This window comes from Rhinoderma darwinii, chromosome 9, assembly GCF_050947455.1.
Source record: "Rhinoderma darwinii isolate aRhiDar2 chromosome 9, aRhiDar2.hap1, whole genome shotgun sequence".
NCBI classification, from domain to species: domain Eukaryota; kingdom Metazoa; phylum Chordata; class Amphibia; order Anura; family Rhinodermatidae; genus Rhinoderma; species Rhinoderma darwinii.
Window position 1 is genome coordinate 30,946,986 of NC_134695.1, and position 19,545 is coordinate 30,966,530.

The following is a 19,545-nucleotide window of genomic DNA, read 5'->3' on the forward strand; positions in this document are numbered from 1 at the left end:
GGTGTCACGGTAGGGGGGCCCAGAAAATTTAGCTGTAGGGGGCCCTGAAATTCCTGATGGCGGCCCTGTATGCAGGGAATGCAATAGAAATATTTACTGACTTTGCCCCAGAAACTCAGAAGAAAAAGGCATCATTCTATGAAATCAAGAAAAAGCTGTGCGTATTGAATATCTCCTATTCTATGCTATATCTGTCTAAATTAAAACTAAATTAATATATTTTTTCCGCTAGGCAAAAGATGTGGCAGACTGGCTGAACTGTTGAGTCAAGTCATAAGGAAAGATATGATGATATGATTGTCACGGGGCCCGTGCATAATAAGACTGTGGTGGATGGTGGGAAACTGGGCGTGTTTTTACTTTTTACCAACTGGGCGTTGTACAGAGGAGTGTATGACACTGACCAATCAGTGACCAATCAGCGTCATACACTTCTCATTGTTCCAGCCCAGCCTCTTTCACTGCACAATCACACTGTAACAATGGGCGGGAACAATGAGAAGTGTATGACGCTGATTGGTCACTGATTGGTCAGCGTCATACACTCCTCTGTACAACGCCCACTTGGTAAAGAGTAAAAACACGCCCAGTTGTCTATTAAGAAACTAATTAGCATAAATCTAAAATTGCTCATAACTTGCTCAAAAATTATCGTTCTTCAAAATAAAAACCACTGTTGTTATCTACATTACATTTCAGATCAGATTATGTAGGAGATAGGGCATTTATAATCTGTTGACAGAGCCTCTTTAAGATTATTTTAAATATGTGTTACATAGTGTCTACACATTAAAACTTTCAATTCAGGTCATGATGAAACGCGTCGGGAGGATAAAGAATCTATTTACTGGAGAGTGGTTCCTTAGTCCCCTCATTTAAGGAAACAAAATAGATGCAACCAACTACAGAACGGGTAGGGAGGCTGATCACCCCAGAAAAATTGCTCTATTATGATTTGCATGTTGATACCTGAGAGGAGAACCCCAAAAAGTAAAATGGGATGTTGATTCATTGATGATGAGATAAAGTGTATGTGATAACAATTTTTCCAATTGTATAATCTCATAAGCTTGAATGTTGAATTGCATCACCAAGATGCCCAATGTGATGATGAAACAGTGAAATACTATTTGAATTTAAAGTTTTAATGTGTAGAAAGTATGTAACACATCTTTAAAATAATCTTAAGTAAAAGTTAAGTTTTAAGAAACTCCAGTCCTATTCCAGTGATTTATACATTAGCCTAGAGCAGGGGTCTCAAGCACGCGGGCCGCGGGCCGCATGCGGCCCCTGGGGCTGTCATCTGCGGCCCGCGGGACACAGAGCCGCTAGTACAGACTCTGCTCCGGGAATCTGGAATTCCCTGACATCGCTGTCCACATATGGACAGCGATGTCTGGGGCTTCCCCAGAGCCGGAGTCCCGTGCAGAGAGCTAGTATCGGCTTTGCTCCAAGACTCTGTGGAATTCCCTGACATCGCAGTCCATATATGCACAGTGTGTCACGGTCTTCCCCAGAGCGGAGTCCCGGGCAGAGCGCTAGTATCGGCTCTGCTCCGGGACTCTGTGGAATTGCCTGACATCGCTGTCCATATATGGACAGAGTGTCAGGGTCTTCCCCAGAGCGGAGTCCCGGGCAGAGCACTAGTATAGGCTCTGCTCCGGGACTCTGGAATTCCCTGACATCGCAGTCCATATATGGACAGTGTCTCATGGTCTTCCCCAGAGCGGAGTCCCGGGCAGAGCGCTAGCATCGGCTCTGCTCCGGGACTCTGTGGAATTCCCTGACATCGTTGTCCATATATGGACAGCGTGTCAGGGTCTTCCCCAGAGCGGAGTCCCGGGCAAAGCGCTAGTATCGGCTCTGCTCCGGGACTCTGTGGAATCTTCTGACATCGCTGTCCACATATGGACAGCGATGTCTAGGGCTTCCCCAGAGCTGGAGTCTTGGGCAGAGCGCTAGTATAGGCTCTGTTCTGGGACTCTGGGGAAGCCTCTGACATCGCTGTCCATACATCGACAGTGATGTCAGGGGTTTTCCCAGAGCAGGAGTCCCAGTGATGTCAGGAGCACAGCTGGAGTCCCAGGAAGAGCCTACTAGTGCTCTGCCTGGGACACCAGCTCTGGGGTTGCCCCTGACATCCAAGTCCATATATGGATAGTGATGTCAGGAGCAGAGCTGGAATCCCAGGCAGAGAGCTAGAAACGGCTCTGCTCCGGGACTCCTGCTCTGGGCAAGCCCCTGACATCACTGTCCATATATGGACACTGATGTTAATGGCTTCCCCAGAGTTCTGGCGCAGAGCCTATACTAGTGCCCTGCTCTGGGACTCTGGCTCTGGTGTTGCCCCTGATATCACATTCTGGTCCAGGAGGATCCCCTGATGTCACTGTGTATGGACAGTGACGTCAGGGGCTCCAATAGTAGAGGAATCCCCAAAAGCGTCGGCAATGCTCTGGCTGGGGATTCCACTCCTAGAGGGAGCCCCAATGGAGCTATCTACTTGGAGTGTGTGTGGCATTATCTGCAGAGGGCACTGTGGCAGCATCTGCGGAGGGTACTGTGGCAGCATCTGCGGAGGGCACTGTGGCAGCATCTGCGGAGGGCACTGCGGCAGCATCTGCGGTGGGCACTGTGACAGCATCTATGGAGGGTACTGTGGCAGCATCTACAGAGGGCACTGTGGCAGCATCTACGGAGGGCACTGTGGCAGCATCTACAGAGGGCATTGTGGCAGCACCTGCAGAGGGCACTGTGGCAGCATCTGCAGAGGGCACTGTGGCAGTATGTACAGAGAACAATATGGCATTATCTAGGGGTGTGTTGCATTATCTACAGAGGGCACTGTGGTATTATCTACAGAGGGCACTGTGGCATTATCTACAGAGGGCACTGTGTCATTATCTACAGAGGGCACTGTGTCATTATCTACAGAGGGCACTGTGTCATTATCTACAGAGGACTCTGTGGCAGCATCTACAGAGGACTCTGTGGCAGCATCTACAGAGGGCACTGTGGCAGCATCTACAGAGGGCACTGTGGCAGAATCTACAGAGGGCACTGTGCCAGCATCTACAGAGGGAACTGTGGCAGCATCTACAGAGGGCACTGTGCAGCATCCACAAAGGGCACTGTGGCAGCATCCACAGAGGGCACTGTGACAGCATCCATCTAAAAAGCGGCTGCCCAATCTTGACATGTATGTCTGCCAAACACTACCAACTGAGCAGACGGACTGCATTTAGCGACACTTAAACTGGAAAACTGGATTGTTGAAATAAGCACGTGGAGAAATATCATCTCAAGTTTTACACCTAGCGGTATTATTATAGTAATGTAGTATTATTATTATTATTATTATTATTATAGTAATATAGTGTTATAGTAGATCAAATAACTAATTGATTAACAATAATTTTGTATCAAATTTGAAAGTAATGCGGCCCGTCAACTTCCCATTTTTTCTATATGTGGCCCACTTACCCGGCCGAGTTTGAGACCCCTGGCCTAGCGCAACATGTTTTTATTATTATTAATATTATTAATATTTATTCATTTATTTTTTTAAAGCTCCATTAATTCTAGGGCACATATGAAAAAAGGTTTAAGTAGATAACATGAAACAATAGAAAAAACTAAGTACAACAACATGAACTAGGGCATGACACGAGATTTGTAGGGAGTAGGCCAATAGGTAGATAGAAGCTAATAGGTAGAGTGTGAGTAAAAAAAAGGGTAGTATTTGTGGCATTAGCAGAGAACAAGTTGGAGGGGTAAAAGAAGGGGGGAACAATCCTGCCTGCTACTTTCGTTATTGCAGGTTTTGTTGTTAAGGGTTTTCATGATAGGTACACAGAACTCTTCATTGCAAATTGCAAACTGTGGAATTGCAAATTGTTGTGGCCAGTTATTCTTAGGTCATTGAGGCCAATTAATGATATTTTCATGCTGTCCTTGGCATTTTTAGTGCTCATGTTCCTATTGTGCAAAATTAGGTAATAGACACATGTAATCACATACAATAAACAGGGCATGCTGTGTTTTTAAAACCCAGCAGCAAAACCAACAAAAACGCACAAAATCAATATGTAGAATTTCATTGAAGTTCATATGGCACTGGTATTTGCAATTGCTGCGCTGCACAAAACCACACTGTAAAATCACAATGAAACACCATGAGTTAATACAGCCTAAAGCAATTACCCCCCCCCCCCCATCAAATCAAAGCTCCTGGGCTATTCTGATTTATGCTCAAAATAAATTAAAACATCATAAGCTGGCCTCACCTGCCCCCTCTCATCGAATCCAAAGCTCCTGTGCTAGTTTCACCCAATTCCAATGCAAAGATCCTTATGTTATGGAAATGCAAGTGAAGCGATACCTCAAAGCTGCTGGAGTCTGCCGGGAGGGAGCGTTCACATAAACCCGCAACCTCAAATGCGTAACATCTCTGATCCACAGTGTCTAAGGCGACTCTAATGTGTTCGCCAGAGCTGACCGCAAGGTGGGATGGACTTTGCTGCTTATAACCCAGGTTGTCTTAACAGAGTTTAGTTTAGATAAGAGGTGCAATACAGGCAAACCTGAGCTAGAAACCAGACAGCCAATAGGTTAACTGAAAGTCCAGAAACGGAGTAGAGATAATCAGACAAGCCACGGTCAAAACCGACTGGGAGCGGATAATCTGAATCGGTAAGCAGAGGATTAACGAGAGACAAGCCGAGGTCAGTATACATGAGGTCCAGAAAACAGAAGTGCAGGAGCAGTCAGGAGCTTGATCAGAAACCATGAGATAGGAAAATTCAGCAAAGACAGGTGAGAAAAGACAGGTATAAATACAACACCACAGCTGATTGGCAGAAGGACAGAGAAGAGAGATAGACTCAAGGTAAAAGAACCGCCCAGAAGCTAGAAAGGTTATCGTAGTGACCTTAAGGGAACAGGTGTTTTCCTAACACCTTACTGACCTAATCTCCACCCCATCAAATCCAAAGAGCCTTGGCTGGTCTCATTCCCTCCATCCAATTAAACCAAGAGATCCTACCCTCAACCCCTGTAAACTTACAGAATATGATGTGCACGGTGAAGAGACTTAAGTATAGCACGGATGTGGAGCAGCAGTAAGCAGGGGTAGGTGCTGCATGCTCCACCTATAACCAGTGTCCATTCTCAGATCTCATTCATAATACCCACCACCAATTGGATTGGTGCTGGGAATAGCAAAAAAATATATATAAAATATAGTAGTATTGCACACCCCTTAAGGCATCTCCTTAGACACTGGACACTGGACTAGATTTGATTTTCTGAGAGTTCAATATGCAAAACAATTATTAAGAGCTGTGCACCTGGCCAGTACTAGTCATTTGGGCCAATGAATTCATATTTAAGTTGGCTGTCATAGTAGAGGATTGGGTTGTCAGAGTGACAGCCTGGTACAGATAATGGCATTGTGCACAAGTATGTGCAGTGTCAACAAACAGAGCACATAAAATGCCAGGAAGTGATTAGGTTAATAACCAATTCTTTTCAGAAAAATGTATGTTTGTAGGCTTCTCTCTCTTCTCCAATCTTACTCTGGAAGGTGACAGGAGGAGAAAGACGATAGAGCACAGACCCCGGGTAAGTTTGTCGCTGCAACAAACTTTTCCTCTTAGCATCATGATTGGTTATCACAGAAATCATATGGTTGTAACCTAATCCATTCAGATCCCATCATTATCATCAAGACCAGTGGTTGTTAGTAACAGGAAAAAGAAAGAGAAAATCCAGCGCTGTGTTTGATTAAAAAGGAAAATTGTTCAAATTGTTCCCAATTTTATTGAAAAAATGGTTAAAAGTTACACGGAGACGCAGTCTCAAGGTGTATATATAGCGGGCTGGATGACCTTGGCCTACGCGTTTCGAGCAAGCGTGTTGCTCTTAATCATGGCAAAAAGGATATCCTTTTTGCCATGATTAAGAGCAACACGCTTGCTCGAAACGCGTAGGCCAAGGTCATCCAGCCCGCTATATATACACCTTGAGACTGCGTCTCCGTGTAACTTTTAACCATTTTTTCAATAAAATTGGGAACAATTTTCCTTTTTAATCAAACACAGCGCTGGATTTTCTCTTTCTTTTTCCTGATATACCTACCGCTGGCCGTAGCGGGGATCCGTGCGAGGTGTCTGGAGACGCAACTACTGGTGAGCTGGAGGTCTCCTCCTTTCGTTGTTAGTAACAGTCAGATCAGGGTGTTGGCACTGCTTTGGGAGATCCAATCACCAGCAGAAGAATGGATATAAAGATAAGTCAGTGTGAAGTCCTAAAGTTCCTAATAAAAAGACTGCTACAGCCATTATCTTTCATGTCATCGGTAGGTAAGCTATAAGGGTCAGCATTCAAGAGAAAAAGAGAAAAAGATCAGCATTCCTTGTGGAATTTGGAAAATAAATCTTCTTTATTTATTTAGATAGCCAGCGGAAGGCTGAACAGCTTAAAGTGGACACAATACATAAGACGTCCGTCCTCTCTGACGCGTTACTAGCTCACAAGAGCCATTACGCATAGATAGGGGAGGGAATGAGAGTGTGTGGCTGAAATAACAGCCAGGAAAGAGAAACACCCGCTCTGATCAGGTGTATACAATGATCACAAAAGTGAATGACATAAAACGTACAAAAATGTATAAAAATACAAATATAAAATCATAGACCAAATACAAAAATATATGGAGTATTAATAGTTCATAATAAGATCATTTCTTACATTAAGACCATTGGGGACTATAGTATTCAACATGAGAATCCAGTATCTCTCACGATTTAGTAGTGCACTCCTATGATCACCACCTCGTACTGGTTTATTAACCCTTTCAATTCCTGAAAATTGAAAGCTGCTGATGACAGCCACGTATTTCGTTTAGATGAAACATGCGTTAAACTAGGTGAAAGCATAGTACCCAAAGTAGGCGCTCTCTGGGAAGAAAATCTACAACCCGGCTCTAGTATCTGGCGTAAACCTTCGTCTTGAAAAAGGACTGGTAAGTATTTGGACACTATAGATCGTATCATATGATATACTTTACTGTATGATGTAACAAACGCAAGAGACGAATTTCTATTCTTTTTATATTTATATTTTCTTTGTAATAAATCGCAGCGTTTTATGTCCTCACCTAAGTTAATAGCCCTGTCCAGGGTCCACTGGGGATAGCCTAAAGCCATAAGGGGCGAATCAGTTCGTAGTTGCACCCGGCTCTTACGCCAGTGTAGCCCATAGGCCCCACTCACAACATCATTGCTGGTAAATACTGCTACATCGCTGGGCCACTTATGTTAAGTAAAAATAATTTGCCTTACATAAGAGACCCAGCGATGTAACAGCAGTAATATACATATATTAATATTAGGATGCCAACGTTGCAACAAGTCAGTTTGTGAAATTTCTTTCCTTCTACATATTCCACGTTCAACTGTGAGTGGTATTATTGAAAAGTGGAAGCATTTAGGAACCATAGAAACTCAGCCACAAAGTGGCAGACCACGTAAAGTGCTGAGGCATATAGTGCATAAAACTTGCCAATGTTGTGCTGTCTCAAAAACTTTAGAGCTCCAAACCTCCTCTGGCATTAACATTCACACAAAAACTGTGCTGCAAGCAAGCCTTTCATCACCAAGCACAAATCCAATAGTCGGATAAGGTGGTGTAACGCACGCCTCCACTGGGCTCTGGAGCAGTGGAAACGTGTTCTATGGAGTGACAAATCACGCTTCTCTACCTGGCAGTCTGATGGATGAGTCAAGGATTGGAGAATGCTACCTACCTGACTGCATTGTGCCAATTGTAAAGTTTGGCGGAGGAGGGATAATTATTCTAACTATTAGGTAGTTTTTCAGGGGTTAGACCCCTTAGTTCCAGCGAAGGGAAATCTTAAATAAATTAAAGAGGTCAGTGCCTGACTAAAACAGATTGTATAACTGAGGCGAATGTGTGACTATATGGTGACATAATGAACCGCCTCCTTTTGTACATAGTGCCATACCCCCATTGTAGATAGTGCCACATAGCCCCCTGTAAATAGTGCCACACACACCCCTTGTAGATACTGCCATACAGCCCCCTCCTTGTAGATACTGACACACTCCCCTCCTAGTAGATAGTGCCATCCACCCTTGTAGATAGTAAAAAGCAGAAAAACGGACCAACGGCGCTGCAATTAAGGTCGGAAAATAAGGACCTTTAGACGGACATCACGGCAAATATTTTAATGACAAGGCTACGCGTTTCGACACCGGACTGGTGTCTTCATCAGGCCAACATAACATGTGTGGTTCAAGCACATTTATATACAAGTGAATACAAGAGGAAACAGGAAGAGGGAACAAAGTCCCGCCAAAAAACACAGGTCAAAGTTCAGAGACATTGAAAAAAATACAAAAACAAAAAAAACAACCATACTTGAACCATGATAATGAGAGATACATATAATACAATCCTTTGCAAAATAACACTAAAAATACATTGAAGGAAAATGATCGGCACTACACCAAACCACGCCGTTTTCAAACACATATACACATATACAAATACACTTCATATCTTGGGTAACAGTACTAACCATGGTACTGAATGTAAATTCTAAGTATTGATCCTTGATCATGACACAGAGACAAATTTAAAAGCGTTGCGGTATTTGTAAACCTACCAAGCTGTTAAAGCTTCCCCGGTTGCTATTAACCCCAAAAAATACGGCGACCGAGACACAAGCGCTGAAACGCACAATGGAACGCACAGAGCCCATTCGGAAGTTTACGATCAAAAAACACTTGCTAGGCTTCCCAAGTTGCTAGGAGACCAAAAACACACAATGGCCGAGACATAAGCGCTGAAGCGCATAGTAAAACGCACAGAGCTCATCACGGTGATTGGGATCCCAAGACACCTGTTACTTCCCAGGTTGCTAGGAGACCAATAAACACACGATGGCCGAGATATGAGCGCTGAGAGCGCATAATAGAACGCTCAGAGCCAAGACAAAGAAAACGGAGAAGAAACCTCCAATACATTGTTAAAAGTGAATAAAAGACACATTCAAAGCTAAAATCTATTAAAACAAAAAACATATTTGTAGAATGAAACAATAATAATAATAATAAGTTTTTCATAGAAAGAAAAACAGATAATAGATTTTAGCTTTGAATGTGTCTTTTATTCACTTTTAACAATGTATTGGAGGTTTCTTCTCCGTTTTCTTTGTCTTGGCTCTGAGCGTTCTATTATGCGCTCTCAGCGCTCATATCTCGGCCATCGTGATCGTAACTTCTGAATGGGCTCTGTGCGTTCCATTGTGCGTTTCAGCGCTTGTGTCTCGGCCGCCGTATTTTTTGGGGTCTCCTAGCAACCGGGGAAGCTTTAACAGCGTGGTAGGTTTACAAATACTGCAACGCTTTTAAATTTGTCTCTGTGTCATGATCAAGGATCAATACTTAGAATTTACATTCAGTACCATGGTTAGTACTGTTACCCAAGATATGAAGTGTATTTGTATATGTGTATATGTGTTTGAAAACGGCGTGGTTTGGTGTAGTGCCGATCATTTTCCTTCAATGTATTTTTAGTGTTATTTTGCAAAGGATTGTATTATATGTATCTCTCATTATCATGGTTCAAGTATGGTCGTTTTTTGTTTTTTTTTTATTTTCAATGTCTCTGAACTTTGACCTGTGTTTTTTGGCGGGACTTTGTTCCCTCTTCCTGTTTCCTCTTGTATTCACTTGTATATAAATGTGCTTGAACCACACATGTTATGTTGGCCTGATGAAGACACCAGTCCGGTGTCGAAACGCGTAGCCTTGTCATTAAAATATTTGCCGTGATGTCCGTCTAAAGGTCCTTATTTCCCAACCTTAATTGCAGCGCCGTTGGTCCGTTTTTCTGCTTTTTACTTCCTATTTGGACAACAAACTCTGTTTTGTTTGTGTTTTTGGACCTGGCAGCAGCTCTTATGCTTGTGTGACACCTCATCAGTGTCCACTCTCCAAGGTGAGCTTATATCTAACCAGTTTTGCTCCTTCACTTAATCCCACTTTTACTTTGCACGATGTGGCGCCGTGTTTCTTTTTCTTCTCCGTTTTACCCTTGTAGATAGTGGCACACACACACCCCTGTAGATAATGCCACCCATGTAGAAAGAGCTACACCCTTCCCCCTCCCTGTAGATAGTGCCATTGTGTCTCCCCCTAGGAGTGGAATCCCCAGCTAGAGCATTGCTGATGCTCTGGCTGGGGATTCCTCTCCTGGAGGAGCCCCTGACGTCACTGTCCATATATGGATAGTGACGTCAGGGGCTTCTCCAGGAGCAGAATCCCTGGCCAGAGCATCGGCAATGCTTTGGCTGGGGACTCCACTCCTAGAGGGAGCCGCAATGGCACAATCTACAGGGAGGGGGGAAGGGTGTAGCTCTTTCTACATGGGGGGGTGGCACAACTAGTATGGAAGATGGGGGAGTGCCGACGCTCTGGCAGGGTATCCGCTCCGATAGAGAGCCCTTGATGGAATCCCTGGCCAGAGCGTCGGCGCCCCCCATCTTCCCTACTAGTTGCGCCGGGGACACATGCCCTTCCTGCCCCCCCCCTATGTACGCCTCTGCCATTGAACACCTTTGGGGTTAACTAGAATGGAGATTGCAAGCCAGGCCCTCTCATACAACATCAGTGTCTGACCTCAAAGATGCTCTTCTGGGTGAATGGCCAAAAAATTCTACAGACACGTTCCAAAATCTTGTAGAAAGCCTTTCCAGAAAAGTGGAAGATGTTTTGGCTGCAAAGGGCGGACCAACTCCATATTAATGCCTGTGAATTTAGAATGGGATGTCATAAAAGCTCCTGTATGTGTCCCAATACTTTTGTCCATATAGTGTATATATAAATTCATAAATAAATCATGACAATGAACATGGAATCGATAGAAGAAAACTCCATGTATCTCTGTATAAAATTGGACTAAAGTATATACAAGTTGAGATTTTGGTTTTGTCATAAATAGTGGTGCTTGAGGAACACAGAATGAATGTGGAGCATGTCATGCAGTGTCTCATGTGGAATTTTGGAGGAGGTTTGGTCTGGTTCTGAGGATGTTCTACAATACCTAACCACAGCCAAGACCTGCATACATAGGGAAATTGGTTCAACTGGTGCAAAGGAATAATGGAGTAGTTGTCAATAACAACCAATCCTATTCTACCTCTCATTTTTCGGACCTTTGGGAAAATAAAAAGCAGCGATCTTATTCGTTGACATGTTCAACTACTCCATTTTTCCTTTGCATCAGATTTGATACATCTCCCCCACAGTTTGTCTAGATTATCCCAAGGAAAATCCTTATGTTTTAAGCAGAAAAGTTATCGCTCTCTCTTGCCTCTCATGTACTTTGACAAACACAGTCAAAAATGTACTTATTAATTGCATTAATGTATTATACTCACTTGAACTTTGAATTGAAGTTTTTGCCTAGAGATAAATGTTTAATGGATTTACTTCTCCCAACTGATAATATCAGTGTCACCATTTCAGAGTTAAAACCTACAAGATAAAATAAATTATTACTAAATATAAAGGTACTCTTATGATAGCGCTACATTGAGGATGGGGAGAGAAGCGTAACCATACCTGCGGTGATGGTCATGCAGATTGCATGACCGAGAAATCTACGTTTTAATGGCCACAGTATGGCGATCACAAGTGCCACGGAGGCGGCAACTTAATGTGTAGTGGTCCTGCTTTTTTCATGAACGCTTTCCACCCTACGGCTTTAGCGTACATACAAGAGACTGCTAGTGCTGTTACTTATGGCATTTGCGATTACGTTGCTGGGGACATTAAAACGTAGATTTTTCAGTCGTGCCCCTGCATGACCGTCACCACAGGTTTGGTTACACATCTCTCCCTGTGCTCCATATAGCATTGTCAGCAGTTTATAACTGCAGACAGATTCTTTTTAAGTGTATATGACAGTATAACAGCATAAATTTATGTATACAGTGCTGACTTAACGTTTCTATTTTTTTTTAAGGCTAGTGATAAAAAAACAAGTGACAGGTAATGTCACAAACACACCTTCACAGCGCACTACATGGGTGTGACTGTAAGGCATTCATCTATTTTCACTTACTCAATTTTGCACTCAAATTCTACACATGTTGCAAATTGAGGAAAAATTATACTCCAACACAGTCGACGCACCCCAGACGAACAACTTGTTGCCCCAGCTAACACAGCTCTGAGCCAATAGGTACCCAACACACACTGCTCAACAAAGGGTTAACATACTCTAAGAAAAGACAATGGATTCAGAACATTTGAGAACCAAACGTAATACATTAATAAGCATTAATATGAAAAGTACTGTGCTTACAAAAAAATATAATATATGGATCAAGCTGAATGATAAATTTACCACAATTTTAGACACTAGTGTCTAACTTTATACCCCCTCTTGGTTGGCTTACTATAGACCACTTCTTTGCGCTAAAAGTTTTTTATTGAAAAGATATATAAAATACAAAGAATGGTAAGTACATTTGAAAATTTGCAACCAAATGTAAACTCATATGAATAAGACCGACATGAGGAAAAGGGGATACATCCATATGGATTCCCAGGTTATTTAGAAATACGTTGGTGGAATAGTGTTGTGTGGGGAATCTAGCCACAGTCTCCATTTCGATGGTAGTATAGGATGATTAGAGTTCATGCCAGCATAAGTAAGTTCATGCCAACAGTTGTCATTAATACCTTTGATTATTATTTTCAATGTTGGCTGACAGTCACCCTTCCAATATTGGGCAATTTTCAACCTGGTTGTGATTAAAGAATGTGATATGGTTGTGATATGATCAGCAGGGAATTGTTCTAGGCCTAAACCTAGTAATGCCAGGCCTGGGTTTGGTGAGAAGTGGACCTTACATAATCTTGATAATAGGTCACACACCTTAGTCCATAGCGCTTTGACTACAGGGCATTCCCACCATAGATGGAGGTAAGTTCCCTCTGAGGTCTTACATTTCCAACAACTGATAGAGAAGTTTTACCGGGGTTAAATACCAGTGATAAAAAAAAATTCTAGAGTTCTCTAGGTGTGATAGACATTTTGAAGTTTTGTTAACAGAGTTGAAAGATGATACCCATTGGTTTGTAGAGATTTGTACATTTAGATCATGTTCCTATACTCCTTTTAGGTGAGAAAGTGGGTCGATCTTTTCCCGTTTTATCAACTAGTAGCATCTAGATATGCCCTTTTTACAAGGTTGGGGAGTCTGTAGCCAAACATTGAAAAGAGTAGCTACTGATAGGTGAGTCGGAGGAGAAAACCCATGTAACAAATGGCGGATTTGCAGAAATTTTAAGAATTCTGTGTGTGGAATACTATAAGTGGTATTGAGGAATTCCTATTTTGATAATACCCCTTTCCTTCCATATGGGGATATGCAACCCAGGTATTGCCAGTTCCAAGAGGCTCTGAGTATAGGTCAAATTTGAAAAGGTCATCTCTCTTGGAGACTAGTTTCCAAACTAGAGAGATCGCTCTCAAAGTTAAGAGAGGGGGATCAAAATTTGTTTTAAAAGCTGTGGATGCAATTAAATGGTGTTGTAGAAGACGGTTATCCAGGAAATAAAGTTCAATATCCACCCATAGCTTTGTTCTATCCTCCGACCAGAGGGATCTGATTTGTTCTAGAATCACATATCTACATGTATAATAATGGAGAACTCAGGGAGTGTTTAAGCCCCCTTCACGATGGATTAAGTGTAAAAGGTTGGATTTAACCCTGGGTTTCGTCTTACCCAAAATGAATTTTTACACAGTCGATTGAAGTTTATTTAGGTAAGATATAGGTAAGAAAATGTCCTGCGAGTACAACAATATCCTACCGGCCTGAGAAACAGCTGATTGACATTGCATGCTGTTATTTAGTCTATAACCTACAAGTACACCCAGATCCTGCTCAACAATTGACTATACCAGTTTAGACATAAAGATAATAATTTTTCTAGATGCATGACTTTACATTTATCTCCGTTAAACCTCATTTGCCGAGTGGATGCCCAAACACACAGTGTCCAAATCCGCTTGTATGTAACTTATGAACATCTTCCATAGACTGTAATTGAATTGAAAATAGTTCAAAGTATACTTTCTAAACTCAGTGTTCCCTATATATATATATATATATATATATATATATATATATATATATATATATATACATATATTTATGTAAATATATTTTTTACCAAATTCATAATTATAATTGAGGAACATGTCTTGCTCTCTCTCTCTTTTGAAACATTTTAGTTGAAAGACTGTTATTTCTGGCAAGACTTCTTTTGGTAAGAAAGTGAATGTCCCCTAAATTATTATCCTGTTAGGCTTGGCTCAAGCTGGCAAATCAAATTTATAATCATAAGTGATTTCATAAACCTGTGGAGTCTGTACATTCTACTGCCGCTTTGGTCTAAATTATTTGCATAAGTGTTTAATGCGATTTTTATTTGTTATTTTTGCTTTCTCTCCTCCAAAGGTCTCTTGTGTGGCAGGCCTGAGGATTAGGGAAAATAGTTTTGGAAAATTTAAGATAAGTATACTGTAAATTGCAAATTAACGTAACTAGGTAAAATGAATTAGTATTATTACTTACTGATATACTACATACCATTTCCCGATATATCCAAAGAGCTCAGAGAGTTGACATCAAAGATCATGTCTTGTATCACTTGTGCACCAGATGAACGGAGCTTAAGAGAAATAAAACGCTTTAGTTTATAAAACATTATGTAAATCTATAGACATAAAAATGTGGACACCAAATCACTTTTGTTAACTTCATTCAAATCACAATTTTCTTAACCACTTCCAGACCAGAAACTTTGCACCCCTTCCTGACCGTGCCTATTTTCAAGTTTTAGCCATGTACAGTTTTGTTGTGTGATATCATGCTGCAGTAATTTATCAGAGTCAAGATAAACTTGGCTACATCTGTACCACCAATTTAATAGCAAATTAATAGCAAATTGTTATTCTATTCATCTGTCAACCTACATGTGTCAACCTACATGTGTTTGGTCTTGTATTTCTCAGGACATATAGGGATACCATATTGTGTAATAAAATAATAGATATATATTACCATATTTTTCAGACTATAGGACGCACAGGACCATAAGACGCATAAGACGCACCCATAAATTGTAGCATAAAAGAGAGAAAAAAGGTTTTGCCTTTAACTGTACATTCCCTGGGTAATATTGAGACAATAGGGTACAACAGTGCCGCAATACAATGCCAGCCACAGTGCCCCATAACAATACTAGCCAAAGTGCCCCATAACAATGCCAGCCACAGCGCACTATAACAATGCCAGTCGCAGTGCCCCATAACAATGCCAGCCACAGTGCCCCATAACAATGCCAGCCACAGTGCCCCATAACAAAACCAGTCAGTGCCCCAATACAATGCCAGCCACAGTGCCTCAATACAATGCCAGCCACAGTGCCCCATAACAATGTCATACACAGAAATACAAGTTATTGGCAGCTATAGTGCTCTCACCCTCCCTGAACTCAGCAGACATCAGAGGTGTGGAGAGGCAGGGGTTAATGGTGTTGAATCTGCTCTTCTTGCGGCTCTGTACATATGAGGGGGCATAGCTGGAAGGTCCTTGCAGATCAGTACCTGCACAGATTTACTGTGTGTACTAATGTCTCTGTTATTTGCTCACTGAACAGTGAGATGACAATTCTGTGTGTAAGATGTGACTGTTCAGTGGAGCAGATAACACAGAGATCTTTTACACATAGCCAGTGGCGTAACTACCGCTGTAGCTGCCATAGCGGCTTCTACAGTGCCCGTGGCATGAGGGGCCCTGTGCCGCCAGCCGATGCGGCCCACCCATGCGCGGATGCTTAACTAGCAGCCGCTACGGCTGCTACAGTGGTAGTGACGCTACATTCAATAGTGTCTGCGTCCTTCAGGTGCCGTTGCTATTGAACACTATGACAGAGCAGGGAGGTATCTCCCTGCTGTGCCATAGGCTACTGTAACAGTGGCGTAGCTCTAGGGGTAAAAAGCTGAAGGCTCCTTGCTCCAGCATTCACTCTGCCATGAGCGGCTCGGCGCAGGCAAGTGCGATGTAGTGACGCCATCATGCCTGTCTGCGCCGAGTCACTCACAGCACACACCAGAGGAGAAGGATCCTCCACCCGTCGTGGGAACGGACATAGGAAAGTAATTATGTTATTATTTTTCTATTAGGCACTATGGGGCATTATACTGGGTAGGGAAGGGGGCTGCTATGGTGGCTGCTATAGGAGCATTTTACTATATGAGGGCATTATACTGTATGGGGTGGCATTATACTGTGGGGACAGCTATGGGGGGCATTATACTGTATGGGGGGTATTATACTTTGGGGACAGCTATGGATGTCATTATACTGAGGGGGCAGCTATGGGGGCATTATACTGTATGGGGGCATCATACTGTGGGGACAACTATGGATGGCATTATACTGTGGGGGCATTATACTATATGAGGGCATTATACTGTGAGGACAGCTATGGATGGCATTATACTGTGGGGGCAGCTAAGGGGGCATTATACTATGGGGGTATTATATTGTGGGGGCAGCTATAGGGGGATTATACTGTGTGGGTTCAGCTATGGGAGACATTATACTGTGGGGGCATACTGTGGGTGCAGCTATGGGAGCATTATACTGGGGGGGACAGCTATGGGTGGCATTATACTGTGGGGGCAGCTATGGGGGGCAATATATTGTGGGAGCACCTATGAGGGGGTCATTATAATGTGTGGGGCATTATACTGTGTGGGGAAGCTATGGGGGCATTACACTGCATGGGCATTATACTGTGGGGGTCATTATGGGGGGCAATATACTGTGGGGGCAGCTATGGGAGGCATTATACTGTGTGGGGGCAGTTATGGGAGGCATACTGTGGGGGCAGCTATGGAGAGCATTATACTGTGTGGGGCAGCTATTGGGGGCATTATACTCTGTGGGGCAGCTATAGTGGTATTATGCTGCATGGGGCATCTATGGGGCTTTATGCTGTATGGGGGGATTTGTTTGGGCTTTGTACTGCATGGAGGCATCTGTGTGGGCATTATACTGTATGGGGCATCTGTGTGGGCATTACATTGTATGGGGCATCTGTGTGAGCATTATACTGTATGGGGCATCTGTGTGGGCATTATACTGTATGGAGCATCTGTATGGGCATTATAATGTATGGGGGCATTATACTGTGTGAGGGGCACTATGGGAGCATGATACTGTGTGGGCTGAACCGGGTGTGTATGGGCAGGGATTGGGTGGGATTAGAGGCGTGGCTTAAATGGAAAAAAATGCCACTTCGCTGCATCGAATGTTCCTCTTTGTGATATTTGAAAGTATAGCACTGTCTACAGAGAGGGCTGTATAGCACTGTGTGGGAAGGCTGTATAGCACTGTCTACAGGGGGCGCTGTATAGTACAGTCTACAGAGGGGCTGCATAGCAATGTCTACATAGGGGGGGCTGTATAGCACTGTCTACAGTAGGGGGCTGTATGGCACTATTTACAGGGGGGCACTATCTACAAGGACGGGCTGTGTATGGCACCCAGGGTAGGGGAGCACAGTCAAAAGTTTGCTATGCGGGCCAGTGTTTCCTAGTTCTGTCCCTGCACACAGTACAGGACGTGCTGCTTCCATTACACTGCACTGCAAGGACCTTTGAATCACGGAGCTCAGTTTCAGCTTCTTCATACAGTGGCAGCTGTTTGCCTTCAGGAGATAAGTCGCATCAGAAGATTACAACACAGATTCTAAAAAAAAAAAAACCTGTGTCTTAGGCCTCATGCACACTTCTATCACTGTTTTCACTGCCGTTTTTCACGGATCCTTGTGTTCGTGATTGGATCAGTGTGGTTCCCGTGTGTACTCCATGTACACTTCCGTGTTTCCGATTCCGAGCGCCGTTCATGGTAATCACTGTCCAGCGGTAGTCACTGTCCAGGGTGCTGAAAGAGTAAAGTGCTGGATAGAGAGAAGGGGCTGCACTGATCGGCAGTAACTCTTTCAGCACCCTGAACAGTGACTACCGCTGGACAGTGAGTACCAAGCGCGGCGCTCACAATATAGAGTTCTAAAGTTTCCTACAAAAACCCCTACTCCAAAAAAATAGAAGTTCATACTTACCCAGAACTCCCTGCTTCTTTCTCCAGTCCGGCCTCCTGGGATGACGTTTCATCCCATGTGACCGCTGCAGCCAATCACAGGCTGCAGCGGTCACATGGACTGCCGCGTTATCCAGGGAGGTCAGACTGGATGTCAAAAGAGGGATGCGTCACCAAGACAACGGCCGGGGTACGTATGAACTGCTTTTTCTTTCTATCGCTGCAGATGCTCTGCCCGAAAGGGCTGCCCCTTCTCTCTATCCATTACTGATAGAGAGAAGGGGCTGCCGATTAGTGCAGTGCAATATCTCTTCTGTTCTTCTGCCCAACCGGCCGTTGCTAGGCAACGGCTCCGTCACACACGAACGGCACACGGATGCCTTCTGTGTGCCTTCAGTATTTTGATGGACCCATTGACTTGTATGGGCCCCACGGTCACGGAATCTTGGACCAAAGTAGAACATGCTCTACTTTTGTCGGAACGGAATAACGGGACCGTCAAAAAAACTGAAGTGTGCATGGCCCCATTGAAATGAATGGGTCCGGGTGCTAGCCGTCAAAAAAACGGCTAGCACCCTGAAGGAAAAAACGGAAGTGGGCATGAGGCCTTATAGTCGAAAAAATACGGTACTTTTTAAATATAAAAGGATAAAACGCAAACAACGTTTTTTTCAAAAAATGTCTGCTTTCAGTTATGCATACGATAACCTTAAACTGATTCATATTAGTGGATAAATATATTCTATAATATTTTTTTCCTATTTGTCAGAAAAACAGGAACACGAAAGGCATGCTTTTCTGTTTAATATGTATAAATTAATATGATCCAGCACCTAAAAATTTATAATTTTATTATTGAACAAGTAGCCATTTTTAGGGGCAGTACTAGGAATGCAAAAGCTCTACTTTGACAAAAAAAACTGAAAAACTCTTAGGCCCCATGCACACGAACGTGCTTTTGCGGCCAGAATTCCCCCGAAAATCCACGGGAGAATTGCGGCCCCATTCATTTCTATGGGGCCATGCACGCAACCGTAGTTTTTACAGTCTGTGCATGGCCTGGGAGCCCGCACCCCAGAAAGAACGGACATGTCTTATTACGGCCGTCTGCTGCGGTCCGGGCTTATTGAAAATAATGGCCGCGGCCATGTGCATTGCCCGTGATTTGCGGGCGGCTTGCGGCTGACAGTCTGCTGCCGGCCGACCCGAAAATCACGGGCGAGCACATGGCGACAGTTGTGTGCATGAGGCCTTAAAATTACTTGAATTAACATACGGATGTGGCCATCTTTATCTTGACTGATAACTTGCTGCAGCGTGATATCAAA

At 43.3% G+C, this 19,545-nt stretch overlaps 1 protein-coding gene across 1 annotated transcript in view; it reads right to left on the bottom strand.

Moving 5' to 3' along the window:
* The window catches only part of LOC142660307 (capping protein, Arp2/3 and myosin-I linker protein 3-like), a 318,596-nt gene that overhangs the window by 59,704 nt on the left and 239,347 nt on the right, over positions 1-19,545 (bottom strand). Inside the window, exons 18-19 of the mRNA XM_075836905.1 lie at positions 14,696-14,777; positions 11,468-11,564 (exon numbers count right to left, since the gene is read on the bottom strand). Coding sequence (XP_075693020.1) covers positions 11,468-11,564; positions 14,696-14,777 — 179 coding nt within the window. The remainder of the gene's footprint in view (positions 1-11,467; positions 11,565-14,695; positions 14,778-19,545) is intronic.